General features: G+C 32.2%; 1 protein-coding gene across 2 annotated transcripts; it reads left to right on the top strand.

Moving 5' to 3' along the window:
- Positions 1–12,349: 12,349 nt before the first annotated feature.
- LOC140058896 (uncharacterized) lies at positions 12,350–14,889 on the top strand. Of its 2 annotated transcripts, XM_072104678.1 has the most exons (4): positions 12,350–13,010; positions 13,119–13,381; positions 13,463–13,714; positions 13,804–14,889. In XM_072104678.1, the coding sequence occupies exons 2-4, from the start codon at positions 13,191–13,193 to the stop codon at positions 14,357–14,359; spliced, it is 999 nt and encodes a 332-aa protein (XP_071960779.1). In that variant the 5' UTR covers positions 12,350–13,010; positions 13,119–13,190; the 3' UTR covers positions 14,360–14,889. The 2 variants fall into 2 exon arrangements, with proteins under 2 accessions (XP_071960779.1, XP_071960778.1); XM_072104677.1 differs by having other exon boundaries at positions 12,350–13,381.
- Positions 14,890–21,914: the final 7,025 nt, after the last annotated feature.

Consider the following 21,914-nt stretch of genomic DNA (forward strand, 5'->3'; position numbering starts at 1 on the left):
TCAAATAATGCAAGTGATTCTAAAAGAAGAAAACACAGACGACGTGGAAAGAAATATGGTAGATCAAAAACAAGCAAGTGTAGTAATATTAAAATAGTATTTAATAATATCAATAGGTTAACGTCTGTTAGACTCAATGAGATTGCTCATTTAATCAAAGAGAATAATATTCAGGTTTTTGGCGTTGCAGAAACCTTTCTAACTAATGATAATAATATTAATATAGATGGTTATAATTGGTTTGGTAAATGTAGAAAACACAAGCGAGGAGGGGGTGTAGGTGCCTTTGTTGCGAAAGATATTACTATTTTAGATGACAATGTTTTTAATTGTAATTCCGATGAATACGAAAGAATTTGGGTAAAAGTGTGTTTTGATTCAAACACACCAGTGTATATATCGGTAGTATATTATCCTGTTAATGGAGTTGACAGTGAGAAATCAGATGAATTGACTAATCAATTATTATCAGAAGTTATCCAATTAGAAAATAATGCAGAAAATCATGAGCCTCTCATTCTGATAATGGGGGACTTTAATGGTAGAATTGGTCATGAAATTGCTAATGGTGATCCACAGGTTAATAGTAATGGTAAGCGCTTACTACAATTTAAGGATGATTCAAATATGTTTATTTTAAACTGTAGTCCTTTATGTGAAGGGGTGGTTACTTGGTGCAAGGGTAATCAGAAAAGCACCATTGATTACATACTTTGTTCTCAAAATATGTTGAATAATGTAGTAAAGTTCATTGTTGATGAAGACAGAAAGCTAGGCACAGGAAGTGATCACAATAGCCTTTTGTTAGAATTAGATACTACCCTAATCACTCCTGTCAATCATCATTCTTATGCTAATCATGTATGGAATACTGCAGGTATTCAGGATTTTATTAAGTATCAAGAAAATATTGAAAACAACTTTTCCAACTGGAATGCTGATGGCTTTAATAATGTTGATAACTTGTGGGAATCCTGGAAATCTATTGTTGTTTCTTCAGCTAAGGATGGTATTGGTATTAAGAAATTAAGTAAAAAACGTAAACATTGGTTTGATAATGAAGTTCAAAAAGCAATAGCAGAACGAAGAGAGGCTGCTCGTGCTCATAGACGCTCAGTTAAATTAGATCCCAATTGTGCTCACACAGATAATCTGTGGCAATATTATCAAGAAAAAAGGATACATGCCAAAAAAGTTATATCTAAGAAAATTACTGAAACTAGGGTAAATAAATCGGTAGAGATTGCTAATAAAGGAGGACCATCCTGTAGGGACTTTTGGAACATATTAAAAGGGTCTAATGACAAACATAGTAAATCAGGCATTAATTGTGTAAAAATCCCAGAATCAGATGAAACTACTTGTGATAAAGGAAAAATACTTTATTTTGTTAAAGAGTATTGGGAGAACTTAGGTAAGGCTAATAACGATTATGATTGTTTTACTTATTTAACGAAGCGGGCGGTTGATGAGATGCGTTCTAATACATTAGGTAATAATAACGATGACGAAAATTTACTATGTGACATTAATATAGACCTTGATATAATCATTGAGGCACTTGCAATCGCTAAAAATAATAAAGCTCCGGGAGTTGATGGAATAACCAATGAGCTTTTAAAAAATGGTGGAGACGCTTTAGCGGCATCACTCGTTTGTTTATTTAATAAAATTATCAAATTAGAAACAATTCCAAGTGAGTGGAATATGAGTATCGTTGTACCAATATTTAAAAAAGGAGATCGTAAAGACCTAAATAATTATAGAGGCATCTCATTAACATCTTGTGTTTCCAAAATATTTAATAGAGTAATCTCAATGTATATATCTTGCTTTGTTGAAAAAGAAAATGTACTTTCGGAAGTCCAGGGAGGCTTTAGAGCCTATCACCGTTGTGAAGATCACATCTTTACATTGAAAAGCATTTTATCTTGTCGTTCAATTGAAGGTAAAACTACACATCTAGCTTTCCTGGACTTCCGAAAAGCATTTGATAGTGTATGGCGTGATGGTCTCCTAAAATGTGCCTGGGATACGGGAGTTAGAGGGAAAATTTGGAAAATAATAAGCTCACTATATGACAATGTTAAAGCAAAAGTAAAAGTGGGGGAAAGCATGACTAATGAGTTTAATATCCACAAAGGAGTAAAACAAGGGTGTGTACTCTCACCAATTTTATTTTCTATATTTATTAATGAATTTGTTAAACTTCTTCGTGAAAGCAACTTCGGGGTAAGAATGAATGGTGTCTGGATGGGAGGGCTCTTCTGGGCTGATGATGTTATATTGATTGCTAATAATGAAAGGGAAATGACTGAAATGTTAGAAATTGCCAATATATTCGCCAAAGAATGGAAACTTGGTTTTAATCATGAAAAATCAAATGTCATGGTTGTTGGAAAACGCATAAATAAAGATAAAGAGTGGAAATTAGGTGAAAAATCGATAAAAGAAGTAAATAGTTATAAATATTTAGGGGTCTATATTTCCTCAAACATGAGTGAACATTCACATTATGAACATGTTATCCAAAAGGGCAACCGGCTTATAGCTTATATCAAAGGTATCATAGCTAACCTTGATGACTTTAACCGGGTGTACTATGGAAACATACTGTGGAAAACCATTGCAATTCCTTCAATAAATTATGCTTGTAGCATTTGGTATAATAAATCCAAGAAGGATAACGAAGACCTAGAGAAAGTGCAATTGCAAATGGCCCGCTTTCTTCTCAAAGCTCCACGGTATACTCCAAAAGAGGCACTCTATGGTGACCTTGGGTGGGTTCCATTATCCAAGTTACACAAACTGTCCAGAGTTAAATTATTTAATCGTTTTATAACTATGGATGACCACAGGTGGCCTAATATTGTACTTAATTCTATGCTACAATTGAAATGTGACTTTGATCGTTTAAAATATAAATTTCTTAGTAGTTGTGTTGACATATTTGAAAAATGTACAGATATAGGCTTTTACAACAATGTTTTTGATAATGATAGTTTAACTCTTGTTCCTTTCTCAGTTAGCAATGTCGAGCGATGTTTGTCAGAATCATATAAATCAGAGTGGTCAAATAATATAATGCAAAAAACCTCATTAAATTTATACTCAAAATTGAAACCTTTCCCTAATTTAGAAAAATATTTACTTGATAAAACACATTTTTATGAGACAAGTCTGAAATTTAAATTAAGATCTAACACTCTACCTTTAGATTGTAAAACTTATAAATGGTCCAATGATGTGTCCGGTCTTTGTACTTTATGTGGGAATGGCGAAATCGAAGACATTAAACATTTTTTATTAAACTGTAAAGCATTTGATAATATTAGAATGAAAGAATTATCCAATCTACAAAATAATCTTGTACTCTGTAATGATTATGACACATGGAATCGTTACACAACAGCAACTGCTGATGATAAATTACAGTATATTTTAGGTGGAGATTCTATCGCGATTTGTAAAGAATCTGAGACCTTTTTTGATTTGTTTTGTAAACAATACACAAGAGCTGCATGGGAGAAACGGTCAGAACTTAAATCTCCCAATATATAGATTGTTTTTCTTTTGTATTGTTGCTTTTATATATTTGTATTTAGATTTGTAAATAGTATACACCTGTGATAACAACTATAGGTCTTCGGTACCTGATGTTGAAACACAATGGTTTGTAATGTAAACTCTTTACTATATTTTATGTTTATTTTTATATACCTCTTTATCAACTCAAACCTATGATACCGTAGGACAATTTAATACAGTACCTATATTACCATGTTGGTATTGATTTTTCTTTTATATTTTTGCAAATAGTTTAAGAACCTGTATCCGTCATATAATGTATTGTTTTGATGTATTATGTTAAATTGGATGCACCACTTCTGTGTGTGCCACCGATGCAAAGGTGTCATTTCCTAATAAATTATTATTATTATTATTACTAATAATTTCATTCAATAAAATTAAATTTAAAGGTACAGTTACGTAATTTCTGTGATTTTCCTTGAGAGCGTGTTTATTTAATTAAACAGCATTCAATTGCTTAAATAGACTTGATTTTTTCTTGTTTGAGTTTACTTTAGTTCTATGTGATGAACACTAATAATTTCATTTAATAAAAATAAATTTAAAGGTACAGTTACGTAATTTATGTGATTTTTCTTGAGAGCGTGTTTTTTATTTAAACCACATTCAATTGCTTAAATAGACCTGGTTTTTTCTTTTTTGAGTTTACTTTAGTTCTATGTGATGAACACTAATAATTTAATTCAATAAAAATAAATTTAAAGGTACAGTTACGTAATTTATGTGATTTTTCTTGAGAGCGTGTTTTTTAATTAAACAGCATTCAATTGCTTAAATAGACCTGGTTTTTTCTTGTTTGAGTTTACTTTAGTTCTATGTGATGAACACTAATAATTTAATTCAATAAAAATAAATTTAAAGGTACAGTTACGTAATTTATGTGATTTTTCTTGAGAGCGTGTTTTTTAATTAAACAGCATTCAATTGCTTAAATAGACCTGATTTTTTCTTGTTTAAGTTTACTTTAGTTCCATGTGATGAACACTAATAATTTCATTCAATAAAAATAAATTTAAAGGTACAGTTACGTAGTTTCTGTGATTTTTCTTGAGAGCGTGTTTTTTAATTAAACAGCATTCAATTGCTAAAATAGACCTGATTTTTTCTTGTTTAAGTTTACTTTAGTTCTATGTGATGAACACTAATAATTTAATTCAATAAAAATAAATTTAAAGGTACAGTTACGTAGTTTCTGTGATTTTTCTTGAGAGCGTGTTTTTTAATTAAACAGCATTCAATTGCTTAAATAGACCTGATTTTTTCTTGTTTTAGTTTACTTTAGTTCCATGTGATGAACACTAATAATTTCATTTAATAAAAATAAATTTAAAGGTACAGTTACGTAATTTATGTGATTTTTCTTGAGAGCGTGTTTTTTAATTAAACCACATTCAATTGCGTAAATAGACCTGGTTTTTTCTTTTTTGAGTTTACTTTATTTCTATGTGATGAACACTAATAATTTAATTCAATAAAAATAAATTTAAAGGTACAGTTACGTAATTTATGTGATTTTTCTTGAGAGCGTGTTTTTTAATTAAACAGCATTCAATTGCTTAAATAGACCTGTTTTTTTCTGGTTTGAGTTTACTTTAGTTCTATGTGATGAACACTAATAATTTAATTCAATAAAAATAAATTTAAAGGTACAGTTACGTAGTTTCTGTGATTTTTCTTGAGAGCGTGTTTTTTAATTAAACAGCATTCAATTGCTTAAATAGACCTGGTTTTTTCTTGTTTGAGTTTACTTTAGTTCTATGTGATGAACACTAATAATCTAATTCAATAAAAATAAATTTAAAGGTACAGTTACGTAATTTATGTGATTTTTCTTGAGAGCGTGTTTTTTAATTAAACAGCATTCAATTGCTTAAATAGACCTGGTTTTTTCTTGTTTGAGTTTACTTTAGTTCTATGTGATGAACACTAATAATTTAATTCAATAAAAATAAATTTAAAGGTACAGTTACGTAGTTTCTGTGATTTTTCTTGAGAGCGTGTTTTTTAATTAAACAGCATTCAATTGCTAAAATAGACCTGATTTTTTCTTGTTTAAGTTTACTTTAGTTCCAACACTAATAATTTCATTCAATAAAAATAAATTTAAAGGTACAGTTACGTAGTTTCTGTGATTTTTCTTGAGAGCGTGTTTTTTAATTAAACAGCATTCAATTGCTAAAATAGACCTGATTTTTTCTTGTTTAAGTTTACTTTAGTTCCATGTGATGAACACTAATAATTTCATTCAATAAAATTAAATTTAAAGGTACAGTTACGTAATTTCTGTGATTTTCCTTGAGAGCGTGTTTTTTAATTAAACAGCATTCAATTGCTTAAATAGACCTGGTTTTTTCTTGTTTGAGTTTACTTTAGTTCTATGTGATGAACACTAATAATTTAATTCAATAAAAATAAATTTAAAGGTACAGTTACGTAATTTATGTGATTTTTCTTGAGAGCGTGTTTTTTAATTAAACAGCATTCAATTGCTTAAATAGACCTGGTTTTTTCTTGTTTGAGTTTACTTTAGTTCTATGTGGTGAACACTAATAATTTAATTCAATAAAAATAAATTTAAAGGTACAGTTACGTAGTTTCTGTGATTTTTCTTGAGAGCGTGTTTTTTTAATTAAACAGCATTCAATTGCTTAAATAGACCTGGTTTTTTCTTGTTTGAGTTTACTTTAGTTCTATGTGATGAACACTAATAATTTAATTCAATAAAAATAAATTTAAAGGTACAGTTACGTAATTTATGTGATTTTTCTTGAGAGCGTGTTTTTTAATTAAACAGCATTCAATTGCTTAAATAGACCTGGTTTTTTCTTGTTTGAGTTTACTTTAGTTCTATGTGATGAACACTAATAATTTAATTCAATAAAAATAAATTTAAAGGTACAGTTACGTAGTTTCTGTGATTTTTCTTGAGAGCGTGTTTTTTAATTAAACAGCATTCAATTGCTTAAATAGACCTGATTTTTTCTTGTTTTAGTTTACTTTAGTTCCATGTGATGAACACTAATAATTTCATTTAATAAAAATAAATTTAAAGGTACAGTTACGTAATTTATGTGATTTTTCTTGAGAGCGTGTTTTTTAATTAAACCACATTCAATTGCGTAAATAGACCTGGTTTTTTCTTTTTTGAGTTTACTTTATTTCTATGTGATGAACACTAATAATTTAATTCAATAAAAATAAATTTAAAGGTACAGTTACGTAATTTATGTGATTTTTCTTGAGAGCGTGTTTTTTAATTAAACAGCATTCAATTGCTTAAATAGACCTGGTTTTTTCTGGTTTGAGTTTACTTTAGTTCTATGTGATGAACACTAATAATTTAATTCAATAAAAATAAATTTAAAGGTACAGTTACGTAGTTTCTGTGATTTTTCTTGAGAGCGTGTTTTTTAATTAAACAGCATTCAATTGCTTAAATAGACCTGGTTTTTTCTTGTTTGAGTTTACTTTAGTTCTATGTGATGAACACTAATAATTTAATTCAATAAAAATAAATTTAAAGGTACAGTTACGTAGTTTCTGTGATTTTTCTTGAGAGTGTGTTTTTTAATTAAACAGCATTCAATTGCTTAAATAGACCTGATTTTTTCTTGTTTTAGTTTACTTTAGTTCCATGTGATGAACACTAATAATTTCATTTAATAAAAATAAATTTAAAGGTACAGTTACGTAATTTATGTGATTTTTCTTGAGAGCGTGTTTTTTAATTAAACCACATTCAATTGCTTAAATAGACCTCGTTTTTTCTTTTTTGAGTTTACTTTAGTTCTATGTGATGAACACTAATAATTTAATTCAATAAAAATAAATTTAAAGGTACAGTTACGTAATTTATGTGATTTTTCTTGAGAGCGTGTTTTTTAATTAAACAGCATTCAATTGCTTAAATAGACCTGATTTTTTCTTTTTTGAGTTTACTTTAGTTCTATGTGATGAACACTAATAATTTAATTCAATAAAAATAAATTTAAAGGTACAGTTACGTAATTTATGTGATTTTTCTTGAGAGCGTGTTTTTTAATTAAACAGCATTCAATTGCTTAAATAGACCTGGTTTTTTCTTGTTTGAGTTTACTTTAGTTCTATGTGATGAACACTAATAATTTAATTCAATAAAAATAAATTTAAAGGTACAGTTACGTAGTTTCTGTGATTTTTCTTGAGAGCGTGTTTTTTAATTAAACAGCATTCAATTGCTTAAATAGACCTGGTTTTTTCTTGTTTGAGTTTACTTTAGTTCTATGTGATGAACACTAATAATTTAATTCAATAAAAATAAATTTAAAGGTACAGTTACGTAATTTATGTGATTTTTCTTGAGAGCGTGTTTTTTAATTAAACAGCATTCAATTGCTTAAATAGACCTGATTTTTTCTTTTTTGAGTTTACTTTAGTTCTATGTGATGAACACTAATAATTTAATTCAATAAAAATAAATTTAAAGGTACAGTTACGTAATTTATGTGATTTTTCTTGAGAGCGTGTTTTTTAATTAAACAGCATTCAATTGCTTAAATAGACCTGATTTTTTCTTTTTTGAGTTTACTTTAGTTCCATGTGATGAACACTAATAATTTCATTCAGTAAAAATAAATTTAAAAGTACAGTTACGTAATTTCTGTGATTTTTCTTGAGAGCGTGTTTTTTAATTAAACAGCATTCAATTGCTTAAATAGACCTGATTTTTTCTTGTTTAAGTTTACTTTAGTTCTATGTGATGAACACTAATAATTTAATTCAATAAAAATCAATTTAAAGATACAGTTACGTTGTTTCTGTGATTTTTCTTGAGAGCGTGTTTTTTAATTAAACAGCATTCAATTGCTTAAATAGACCTGATTTTTTCTTGTTTGAGTTTACTTTAGTTCCATGTGATGAACACTAATAATTTCATTTAATAAAAATAAATTTAAAGGTACAGCATTCAATTGCTTAAATAGACTTGATTTTATCTTGTTTGACTTTACTTTAGTTCTATGTGATGAACACTAATAAATTCATTCAATAAAAATAAATTTAAAGGTACAGTTATACAATTTCTGTGATTTTTCCCTGAGAGCGTGTTTTTTTTAGTTAAATATCATTCAATTCAAATCCCCATTTTGTAACCACCATGAGTTCGGGTCCATTTAAACAAGCTGGGCAAGCTGTAAATTGTATTAATCCACTATGTATGTATGCGTATTGTTTGTATTACATAATATGCAATAGTTTTGTAATTAATCGATACCATTAATTCCAACAAACAAATGGTAGGGCTACTTAAAATTATTTATGTGGTCCATAGTTACCAACCGTCTCGCATCGTTCGGGACGGTCCCGCATTTCAAGTGATTTTAATGAAACACGCGTTTAAACCTAAGTAGGCCTATATACGATGCGTTATCATTTTTTAACACAAGTTGAGAGGAAAATGCATTCAAATTAATTGGTATATTTTAAAAGTATAGAACATTACACGAGTAGGCCTATTTATATTATTACATCATGACACATCAATAAAATACGTAATATCAGGGAAAGTTACAATTAATGTGTCCGTGGTCGTTCGCCGTGACGAGGATGGGCCTATAACCACTTGACGTTTGTCATGATCGCAATTACACATGACATGATTTTGTGTGCGTTTATAAAAGGTAAACCCAATTTTCTTGCTATTGGTTGGTGGATCAGTTCAATTTTCACCCTCCAAAAAATGTTTTTTAATAAAATAAATTCATGAATCAGCATGAAAAACGTTGAATTAACAAAAAAAAGAGTAATATACAATCTAATAATATTTGCATCGTTTACCGTACCGGAATCAAGAGGTGCCATTCATCATGAATTTTACGTGCGAGAGTAATATTTCCGGCCATAGGAGTGCCAGTGAACTAAATTTGTTTCCGTCGCAAGTCGCCACGAGGGGGTGGGGGCTGTAAATACTTTGTGTCCGATCACGCATTTTAAATCTCTCAGGTTGGTACGGTAAGTATGGTGGTCATCGTTAAATTGGCTGTTATTACAACAATTAAATACTTTTAAGTATTTAATTGTATGTATTAAAATAAGTACAACAAAACAAACTCGCTTTAAAAATAACAAAAATTGCATATTTAACTTGGGACTTTGTTTATGTTTAATTTTAGGTTTGTTATATTGGAACAAAATTAGAGCAATAAAAAGAGCATGTTAAAAAGATGAATCTGTCATTGAGTAAGATGAAACTTAAATTGAATTAAAACCGATTTTCTTAATAATCATACTTAGAGATGCAAATCATCAAAATAATATTTATATGAAATTTAAACACTTTTATAGCCTATGCATGTACGCCTGTGCCATGTTATGCTTTAAAAAAAATTATCTAGTATAGTATGACCCGTGCCGGGTATTTTCTTTTTAATACCGTCGATGGAAAATTGCCTTGATCATTTTGAATTTATATCTCCATATTTTGACCTTGTGTTATTTCTTGTATACGGCAATTGAAATAAAACCTTAAATCATACTACAAAAATACACCGTAATTTATAAAAGTAGAAATGTGAAAGAAAACACGAGAGAGAAAAGAAAACAAACTTTACAGTAGGTTTCTACAATATACAGCAAATAGTATCTTTGAATACAGTTAAAAATCCACGGAATAAAATATATAGAGGGCAGCAATCAGGAAATCGTTTGTATATACCTGCAGTTTTTCAATATTTATTATAAATTTGACCGCAATTACCCACAGTAAAATGGAATAGCCCGTGCTATTCTTTAACAGGCAATACCTCAAGACAAATACAATATATGTATGACTAACTCTCAGCGACGTGCTGCATGCAGCAAACCGCAATTGGTAGAATTGGAACATGAGTTGTTCAATTCAATGGCCTAATTTGACCAATCAGAGCACTGAGAGCACTGATGACGTCACTACAGTGTTCAAATTGTTGAACAATCAGAGCACTGGAAAGTGACGTAATTAATATCTGACTTCTCCACACATGTTTCACACATTCACAACAATGATAAGATTTTGCCAATAGACAACATCTTTTTACAAATTCTCTCGACTTAGTATTAAATTCATTTGAAAAAGATCTTCTAGTAGTAGCTGTATTTATGTTGAACGTGTGCTTGCATTTAAGGTAGGAGAAGAAGTTTATTTTATGCTATAAATCAGCATTTAAAAGTTTTGAAAATGGTTTGGCCTAGCTAGCCTAGCCAATCATAATGTCATGTTATGTATGGCATATGTGGTAAGCCCCATGCCAGCCCCGCGAAACCAGTTGGCCTGCTCGTATTTGTCGTTATATGGTAGGCCTTTTTTTATTAGTAACAATAGGCCTAGAGATGCATTTGTTAGCCCATTCTACTATGGTGTTGTTATTTACATTGTTTGCACACTATAGGCTAGGCCCTAAAAAATGATGATAATTTATATTATTAATATTACAGTAGTATTAATATTATCATTTATTAGTTAGGCCTAGCTAAGCTATGTAAGGTACTACTACAGTATTGTTACTTTAGCCTAGTAGTTTAGTATTATTAGCCCCTACTAGGCCTAGCTATATTAATTATTATTAACAAACAAAGGTAGGATTTTCTCTGTGCCACTCTTTTAGTTAGCCTAGATCTTTGTTTTCCAATGGGCCTGCTGCTAGTGCTAGTATATTTTTAGGGCTCCCTTTTGGCCTAGACTTTTTTATTTATTTAATATTTTAACAATCCTACTACTAGTAGTAGTAAGTAGGCCTAGTTAGTAATTGTAATAGATGAATTTTTCGTTTAAAGTGAGCTATTCTTCAAAATTTAATTTTGATGCAAAAAATGTTAATATTAAATTATTAATTTTTTTAAATAGATTTTAACCCTAAATTTAAACAATATAAAACAATTAATCACCGTGGTATGACAAAACAAACTAAATAAACCTATGTCTACCCTTCTATGATATAGAAAAACAATTTAACTTTTATAATGATTGTTTATTGTATTATTATTGTAAGTGTAGGCTTCAACTCTTTGATCCAAATCATTCGTTTAATTAGACAATCAATTGTATTTGTGGATTTAGATAAGATTCTCAAATAACTTGATTGCATAAAAGGAAATGCTCTGAATCAAAGATTATACATTAATAAACAAAGACTATTCAATTACATCAAATTTATGTTGTAATGCTGTCTTTGTAAATTGTTTTTAATTTCGTAAAACAAAAAAACACTATTTATAATTCATAAAAGTGTGTATAATAATATTTTCTTAATTCTTAATTCAGATAAGAAAATTAATTTGTTCTTAGTAGATATGTTTTAATACTACATTTGATTCATTTTATTGATATTTTATTTACATTTAAAGTCTTGGCCTACTATTAATTATCACTTGAGAAATTTCAACCCACCGATATTTTATTTAGATCTAATTTTCTTATAACTACAGCCATTTACTACAACTTCATGGTGCACAGTGGCATTATACGGTAACATTTTGTTTTATCATATATTTTAATTTACATTATATTCTTGCCTTTAATCAGTTTCTTTAGTTTTCTTAAGACCAACCTTTCAGCGGAGTGAAGATACACACCTGCTGCAGTAATATTATTTAACAAGACCAACCACAAGTGTCTAAATCCTGATGCTGTACTTCAAGATGCCTTGAAGGAGGTGTGAAGGGTGGACGGAAACACCAACAATGAATGTGATGTCTTGGGCTCTCTGGACACATCGCCTGCATACAGAACCCAGAAAAAACCAGTGCGAGATGATTAAGGTTAGAGTAGTTACCTTGCCAAGAGACTCCACTTCTTCTTTGGAATCAATTCGCCTTTACCTTAACAGGTTCAATCCAGGTATTACTGTTTATTTGGTATCCACTTAATCTTTAAACCTATCTATTTATTTTTTTAATTATTTAATCATTATGGATGGAGGTTTTATTTTCTCTCAGGTGAGCGTGCTAGCAACTTACATTTCCAGGCTTACATGATATGAATGGACTTGTTCGATGGAACGCAAACCGGGCACTAGATGCTACCCAGTCTGGAGCACCCATCCTCCAGTACATATAGTGGGCTGCACCAGCGTGCTCTCAACAAACTAGCAAAGCAAATGATTGGAAAAAAAGTGTACAAAAGTTTTATCATCCCAAAAAAGTACACCGGAGCACTCATCGGAGTGGAGTACCTGAATTTCCTGTCAAAACAGATACCATTTATGATGAAGACTTTGATGAAGAAATTTACACTTTTGATGTTGATGAAGGGTATGATGACAAGACTCAACCAGACTACAAACCACCTAAGCGTTGTTTTAAACCTCGAAATGCTAAAGAACCCTCACCACCCCAGCTGGAGCCCTTGCCTTCATGTGACGATAATGATGATGATGGTGAAGGAAAAGCAGCCCTTTTATGACACAGTGAGTTAAATTTGTATCATTAGCTTCTACCTCACGAATTTTGTTTCTGTTTTGAAATACAATGCACGAGTCTGATTATATATTTTGTTTTCATATTTTACAATTTAGGAACTTGAGGATTCCACTGGACCAGACAACATTCCAGGCTAAGCCAAAGTTGAAGCCCTGGCAGACTACCTTATGCAGTTTAAGGAAGACAGTGGAGTGATAAGTCAAAGTCATGCTGAACATGTCGCAAAGTTGTGGAACAACCTGGATGCTTATGACAAAACCATTAAACGCAAAGCACGGCATCAAGATTACCTGACGAAAGGCAGGTTCAAGAAAAGTAAAACTACTTCTGTAATACCTGGTGTCGAAAGCACTCGACGGTAAGGCAGTTTCCAGCGTTTTTTACTTTGTTGCATGATGTGTCTTAAATCTAACTTGTTTCTTTGGTTTTTTTTGAAAAGATGCTTCTTAGGTCAGAACACCGGGCCAGCTCAGTGGCCGGACTGCAATCGATATATGGAGTGCATTATTACAAAACTATGTGAAGCGTATCCATCTACCGTATCTATTATCGAAGGTAAACGTTTCCAGCGCTGGCCGCTCATTACCAAAGGCTACAAGAACATTCGTCGGAAAGTGCTATCGAATGGACACCTGATGTTGTTTGCTAAGCTTCAGTTGATGGAGATAAATCGTACGACACTCATCCAGTGGTGAGTTTTTACTTGTTATTGATTGTTATTTTACGCTACAGTAAATACATTAAAGTTTTTAAATACTGTGTTTGATTTATTTTCAACAGGTACAACAGAACATCAAAGAAGCAAGAGCGGCAAGTGTTGGAATCTGGCATCTCGGCAACAATACCCAAACTTGTCTCTGATAAAACCCTACTTGAAACTTTAACCAAGCCAGCGGTGCTAAACGTTCATACAAGCGCTCCATCTTTCACATTTGACCTACCAAAAAACACTTCCGGCCTAGCGACTCCAGGAAACGGACCGTCGATCCCAGTTCCAGGCGAGATAGCCAAACCACCACCGTCAGTCCCTGAGGCTAGCAGTACTCGTATTCCTAGAACTACCCTCTTGTACAGAAAACGAGTGGCTAAAGACATATCGGAAGGGAAACCGATCAAAATATACAAATCAAGAACGTCTGCGATTGTGTGCTCAAAGTGTAAGCAACCAAGATTAAATAAGAACCACACTCAGTGCTATGGAAATTGGTATTGTGCTGCAACATCTGATGTGACTTTTAAAGAAATCGGCTATGGTTGCCATCCGTCGCCTTCGTCAAGAGAGGAAAAAAAAGCAGCAAAAAGAATGATTCCAAATGATTGTTGTAGCCATGGATAGTTTTTATACTGTTTCGTATATCTTCAATTTTTATTTGTTCTGTGATTTTATATTCACTTTTTACAAAATATTTGTATTTTATGCAATTTGGCCATTGGGCCACCATATCTAATGGTATTCTGAATGTGCAGTAAAGTTAATAATAATAATAAAAAAAGTTTTTAATGCTGCCAAATCCAAAGAGCAATGATTAATGTTATAAATTATTTTGTAATTTTTATAAATTACATTCAGTTTTAATTATTACATTATAATTTACATTATATCATTCATTGCACTTTGTATTTGAAGGTCCCAAGCCCTTACAAAAAAAGCAGAGGGGAAACTTTTGCAGTTGAGTGTACATTAAATGGTGAATTCTATATTCTTGTCAAGACTATTTCCTTAGTATTGTAAATTCTCAAATATTTTATATTTATTTCAAGAGCAATTCCACTACAATTCATTTTGATGTGAATCAAATAATTCATTCCACCAATTCTAATAATATATTTTGATAATAACTCATACTATAGAGGTTATTATCCAGTAACCTTTAGTTACTCCTCTTACAGTTACACATACCCTATGATACCATGTGGCCTAGAAAAAAAGCCCCAGACAAAGTTAACGGTAATTTTGTCTCAATTTTTTAAAAAGGCTAACTTATCAAACTACTTGGAATATGGTTGGCCAATCAGAAGTCAGGGTGGGTTTTTTAAATAGTTACATAGTAACATATATATACAATTTTGATTGACAATTGTTCACACCCTAAAAACACAACAAAAAACGTCTCGTCATATTAAAAGAACTAACAATTAATACAACATACATATTGTAGTCGAATTTACCGTGTTTTAAAAAACAAAATTCATGTACTGTAGTACAAGGATTTTTTTCGAAAATTGGATAAAAAAATGCCGACTTTCTCAACTTTTAACAAAAAATTTAAGTCTTATTATTCTATTATTTTTATTCATTTAATACATCGATCATGTGATAAACCCCTAAAATTGACAGTTTTTAATATGCCGGTATTCAAAACAACCTCCTAGATTCTTGGGTCCCATTGGCCAATTGTCTAGTTTCCTCATTATCTAATGACCCAGTCCAATTCAGTTTTAATGACCCCACATGGCTCTGTCCATTTCTTGTCCATTTCTTTTTGCGTTCTTTACCGTTCCGAGTGAGAAGATTGAGCTGTACCCTTTGCGCACGAGGTTGTTGAATGTTGAGCATAGTTGTTGCCATTTCTGGCATTATTATGCTTTTTGGCTTTATTTAGAGACTCACTGCATCTGCCATAAGGCCGCGGCATTATTTATCCGTTTTTAGTATAATCTGGCATAATTTTGTGTTTTTTGAATAACTAAAAAAATAATATACCACAGAACAAGAATAATATTTGTTTAATCTTGCAATTTCGTGTATATCACCTTACACAATATCATATCGTACAAAACAGCTAGTCTGTCAGGATTTGTTCGTACAATAGTGCATCCATCCTTTTGTTTCGGACTCGATCGACTCATTGGATAGTAAGGCTGCTCACAAACTAGGGTGCTATGAAAAGTGTTTTTAAAAGTCTTGTTTTTTTTTTATTATTTGTGTAAATTGTTCGTTTTTTTGCCGGCAACACATTTTTTGGAAAAATTTCCTAACGACCATTTGGGATTTACCTACAACACATTAATTTTTTATTTTTTTGCCTAATAATTACTTTTATCTTGAAAAATAAGCATGAACGAGTATATTGGAATGCTCGGTGTCAATAAATGGACATTTTTAATGTTCTGAAACAAATAATTATGCGGTGTTTTTTTTTTATAATTTAAATAATTTTAAAAGCACTAGAAAAGTAAAATCTAACACTAACAGTTGACCTTAGGAATTCAATGGTTGTAAATACACCACCCCCCCCCCTCCCCCCCACCCACCCAATGCCTTGCCGCCCCCTTGCGTGACCCTCGCAATACGTTCCAATCTGCGAGAGGCAAACGAGAAAACAGAAGGGGTAGAATTTTAATTGTTTCATATTTTCACCATCTGTCGGGCAACTGTCAGAAGAATGAGAAACCGAGAACGAACCCGGATTGATAGTGAATTCTAGAGTAGTCAGTGGCCTGACATCAATTATTTGTATAATTTGCACCCAAGGTTGAATAGCAAGAAATTTAGGTCCAGTTACATTTGTGTTCATTGGTCAATGGGAAATGAACAGCACACTTTTAGTTTTAGTTATTGAAATTGTCCTTGGACCGGAATTGGGCTGACCATGGGCTGACAGAGTTAACGACTTCGTAACGCTATCCGGGGCGCGATTTTTTTTTTCGTACATAAGTTGGGGACCCCATCATGAAACGTCACAAAATAAACATGAATAATTCATCAGTTAAATGTTCTTGTTCCGTGTGCATCCAAGCGTATAGCAACAAGAAGTGATTACACAAGTGCGGTACGATTCTAGGCCTATCTCCGCTGTGGTTGCCGCGTGCGATTTCATAATAATAGCGGAGTTTTGTGGGGTGTGTAGAAAGCGACGACCTCGAATTGGACGACCCCAACGACCCGGGCGACCTCGAATTGAACGACCTCGAATTGAACGACCCATAACACGAAACCGACGACCCCTATCCTAGCCTAGCCTAGGCCTAAGTGTGGTATAACATCCCAAAGCCGAACATAGCCAAAGATCTTTAAACTATACCTTATTATATAATACTCGCAAGCAAGCAATTGATTGAAAAAATACAGAAATATCGCCATTTGATACTGACACGAACAAACGAAAAGATATGGAACGCCAAGAGTGCATCATTAAAACTGCATTCGACATATTAAAAATAAATTAAAAAGAAATAAATATTATACAATACATGGTTAAACCATGGACGTATAATTACATCTCGTCTTCTTATAACGAACACTATAGGCCTACCAAGCAGCGTAACATGTGCATGGGGGGATATGACCGGTTGGGCCGCCGACAACAAGTTGAGCCGCCGGTAATTTCTATGAAACGGCCAGTGCGTCTTTTACGACATTTCGCGTAGTGATAGAGTGGTGTCCTAGAGGCCCTACATAAGTTCATGGTCTTTAGGTTTATTGTGTCATGAAAATAAATAATAATTACATACTACAATTTTGTTGGTTTGAAACAGCAAAGGAAAGTAGTCATATTTAATAATTTAATTGTTTTTAATCTTTCAAGGTAAAAATGCAGTGCACTCCATAATATTTTTCTCGCGTGTATGCCTACCACGTAAAATCACGTTGTCTCTCAGGACTAATAGAGTATTGATATTCTTCGAATGAGGTTAAATAATTATTATTTTTTATTTACTATCTTTTAATATCATATTTTATTGAATTTTACAATGTTAATACACAAAATATTTTTCTAAAAAACGGTGATTTTATGCAAATATTTTACTTCAACTGCCGCCTGAGAGGGCAACATGTTTACGTCATTTTTGGCTAAAAACGATCATTTTCATTCATGTTTTAGGCCTTATATTTTGGAATCTACAAGTCAGATATTCATAATTATTTCTCTTTAATTATAATATTTAATAATATATACTAAAAACCGTGATATATAAACTTTGGAATATACATCGTTATATCTAATAATTAATATAAATAGAACTTCTATTAAATAGAAACGAGCACCGGCGAAAGTAAGCATTTGGCGTTTCATAGAAAATAACGTTTTTCTGGCGGCGCCTCAACTTGTCGGCGGCTCAACTTGGCCTAATCCTGCATGGGGAGGGCCATAAGCGGGGCCATAAGAAAGCTTTACATTTCACACATGCATTGTATACGGTCAAACCATGGAGGTATAAAAATATTTTTATACCTCCATGGTCAAACCATGATGGAGCTGGTCAAACCATGGAGTACTACCTCCATGGTCAAACCTTACCTGCCGCTGAAAAAGGGGCCTGGTTTGCCATGTTTATGATATTTCGTGTGCTAATCGAGTCGAATGCAGTTTTAATGATGCACTCTTGGCGTTCCATATCTGTTCGTTTGTTCGTGTCGACACATTCAGTATCAAATGGCGATATTTCTGTATTTTTCCAATCAATTGCTTGCTTGCGAGTATTATAAGGTATGGTTTAAAGATCTTTGGTTATGTTCGGCTTCGGGATGTTATACCATACTTAGGCCTAGGCTAGGCTAGGCTATTATAGGGGTCGTCGGTTTCGTGTTATGGGTCGTCCAATTCTAGGTCGTCCAATTCGAGGTCGCCCGGGTCGTTGGGGTCGTCCAATTCGAGGTCGTCGCTTTCTACACACCCGAGTTTTGTGTGGATTGTCGAAATAATCAGCCTTTAGTTTATTACTAAAGAATTACGTGTTAAAATTATAGTTTCTATTGATACTATTAGGCCTAATTACTACTAGTAGTCTCTAAACCCCTGTATATTCTAGTAGTAGCTGTGTGGGTGTGTGTGACTTGTGTGTTAGGTATGACACAGTCCGAGTAATAAGTCAGTTAAACAATAAACATTACACAAAAATACATTTTTTTATTTTGCCTTCGCGCACTCTTCTTCACACAAAATGTGTCGAGTCGAGGCTAATCGACAGCTAGGCAAGACATTAAACTAAGTAGTAATTCATTGGACATAGGCCAAAGAAAGCTTAGACCCACAGGAATAAAGAATGTGTATAATTTGTGTACTGTATTTTTTAAATTCTGCTATTTTATTATCAAACATATGCATGTACTCAGAGGAACTTTAAAAATGCGCGTATATGAACACATGAGATGGGAAGATTTGACCCACGAGAATAAAAAATGTATTTTTGTGTATTATAATGGTTATTGTTTAATTTTGATGAATTATTACTCGGATTGTGTCATACCATGGAGAAATATAATAATAATAATAACTTATTTCTCCATGGTCATAGTTACACTATCTTTGGTCATACCAACACACACACGTCACACACACCCACACAGCTACTACTAGAATAGACATGGGTTTAGAGACTAATGATTAGGCCTAATAGTATTAATAGAAACTATAATTTTAACACGTAATCCTTTAGTAATAAATTATATTAAAAACACCATAAACTAAAGGCTGATTATTTCGACAATCCACACAAAACGCCGCTATTCTTCTATGAAATCGCACGCCGCAACAACAGCGGAGATAGGCCTAGAATCGTACCGCACTAATTGTGTAATCACTTCTTGTTGCTATACGCTTGGGTGCACACGGAACAAGAAAATTTAACTGATGAATTATTCATGTCTATTTTGTGACGTTTCATGAGGGGGTCCCCAACTTATGTACGAAAAAAAAAATCGCATCCGGGGCTCCTGCGCCTAATGAAATTGGCCATTGTTGGTTATAAAAGGAGACGCAAAGAAAAGGGGTGACATACGTGCCTACGAAAATATATATATATTGATTAAAATTAATTATAATATTACAGTATTGTTAAATATTTATTTTTTTTAGACCTCGATCAAGAATGGCCGCCCATAATATTATAACATGTATTATTGTTTTAACGGCATTTGACCGTTTCGGCCACATTTCTATGGCGCGCCATTCACGCATATATTATAGTATTTTTTATTTTATTTTTTTATCATTCTTAACGTTATTCCACTACAATTTGCATTTATTAGATTTGTTGTTTTCATTCCAGTTTAGTTGTATCATGGAGTCTTGGCGAAAAACAAATTCAACTGTCAGTGATACTCTCTTAGTAGGCCTACAGATGGCGTATTAATAGTTTGGCTATGAAAAAAGAAATGCTAAGAAAAAAAAAAGAAATTTAATTAAAACGTTTTTCCTTCCATTGCTTAGGTTACCTAAGGAACAAAGAGGATTATCAGGAACCCACACATCAATACAAGCAGAATCAACAAGAAAATTAGTGATAAAAAAAATAAATTTAATAAAACTTTGTCGTCTTCATTTGATTGGTTTTTAATACAATACAGGAGTAATTCAATGTTTATCATGGAGCTTTGGTCTTAAGAACACATGTGCATAAATAAAACGAACATATCAGACCCAACACAAAAATAATAATTGAGTAATTTGCGGCGATATGCATTTAACATATTTTAACATGCACAGAATAAATGAACATATATCATGTCAATATACAAACAAAATGAGTAATAATTCGGATAAAAATGCGACTAAAAATAACATTTGTTGCGAATGCGAACGTCAGAGGAAGTCCCCAAACTAATTACTAGGCCTATTATCAATTAATAATTGCTGCTATAAATATATTGAGCAAAACGTTTTAACCATAATCTGACTGCGCCCTCTATACAAAAGGTTTACTTGTACCAAAGATCTTATAATTATACTATACATACATAGTTGCCATTTCTGGCATTATTATGCTTTTTGGCATTATTTGGAGGCCCACGGCATCTGCCATAAGGCCGCGGCATTATTTAGCCGTTTTTAGTATAATCTGGCATAATTTTGTGTTTTTTGAACAACCAAAAAAATAATATACCACAAAACAAAATTAAAATATTTTGTTTATAAATCTTGCAATTTAATACATTATTATCACCTTATACAATATCATATCGTACAAAACAGATCTGTTCGGGTTTTCCGTACAATACAGTAGTTCTTCCATCCTTTCGTTTCGGACTTAATCGACTCTTCGGATAGGAAGGCTGCTCGAAAACTACCGTGTGTGCGATATTATAGGCAGTACAACAAATCCGAAGAGGCTAGCTATTGGCCAATTATGTTGTATTTCAGAGTTCATGCAGGTTATTGGATCCCCACGGGTGTAGAGACAATTGAACGAAAACATTATGAAAGGGGTTTTGTTTTTTCAGTTCATAATTATAAAGCGGCCACACCCCTACCCCAGCCCTTAAAATGTCAATTTCTGGTAACTTACAAGCTCTAATTTTAAAAAGAATTTCTTCTAGAGAATTTGTTTTCCATATTTCAAATTATGTTCCATTTGCATCGTCGTAGCAACCCTATTTTTCCAAATGTTCTTCACCTCTCAGCCCCAGTAGTGGGCGAGGTAATTTTTATTTCAAATTAAGTGCCATTTCCGCCCATCGAGCAGCTCTATTTTTCCCATTTTTTTTACCTCAGCCCCAACCATGGTGGGGCTGAGGTCCTAAAGACACTTATATATTTTTATTTCCTATTTTAAATTATAATTGCCATTTTCGAACTATGGTGGGCTAAGATCCTGGAGGTACTAATAAATATATTTTTATTTCATATTTGAAATTAAGTGCCATTTCCGGTCATCGAGCAGCTCTATTTTTCCAAATTTTCGGACCTCAGCCCCAACCATGGTGGCACTTAATATATATTTTTATTTCCTATTTTTCATTATAATTGCCATTTTAGAACTATGGTGCCATAAGTTTCTGGAGACACTAATAAATATATTTTTATTTCATATTTTAAATTAAGTAGCATTTCCGGCCATCAGCATTTTTCCAAATTTTCTTATCAACCATGGTGTGGGGCTGAGGTCCGGGAGACACTTACTTATATATAATTGCCATTTTCTAATTATGGTGGGCTAAGATCCTTTCA

Source organism: Antedon mediterranea, chromosome 9 (genome assembly GCF_964355755.1).
Source record: "Antedon mediterranea chromosome 9, ecAntMedi1.1, whole genome shotgun sequence".
Lineage (NCBI taxonomy): Eukaryota > Metazoa > Echinodermata > Crinoidea > Comatulida > Antedonidae > Antedon > Antedon mediterranea.

Coding starts and splice junctions, on each gene's coding strand:
- LOC140058896 (XM_072104677.1), top strand. CDS start 13,191: ATGCAGTTTAAGGAAGACAGTGGAGTGATAAGTCAAAGTCATGCTGAA. Junction 13,382..13,462: donor GGTGTCGAAAGCACTCGACG/GTAAGGCAGTTT, acceptor TTTTTTGAAAAG/ATGCTTCTTAGGTCAGAACA. Junction 13,715..13,803: donor CGTACGACACTCATCCAGTG/GTGAGTTTTTAC, acceptor TATTTTCAACAG/GTACAACAGAACATCAAAGA.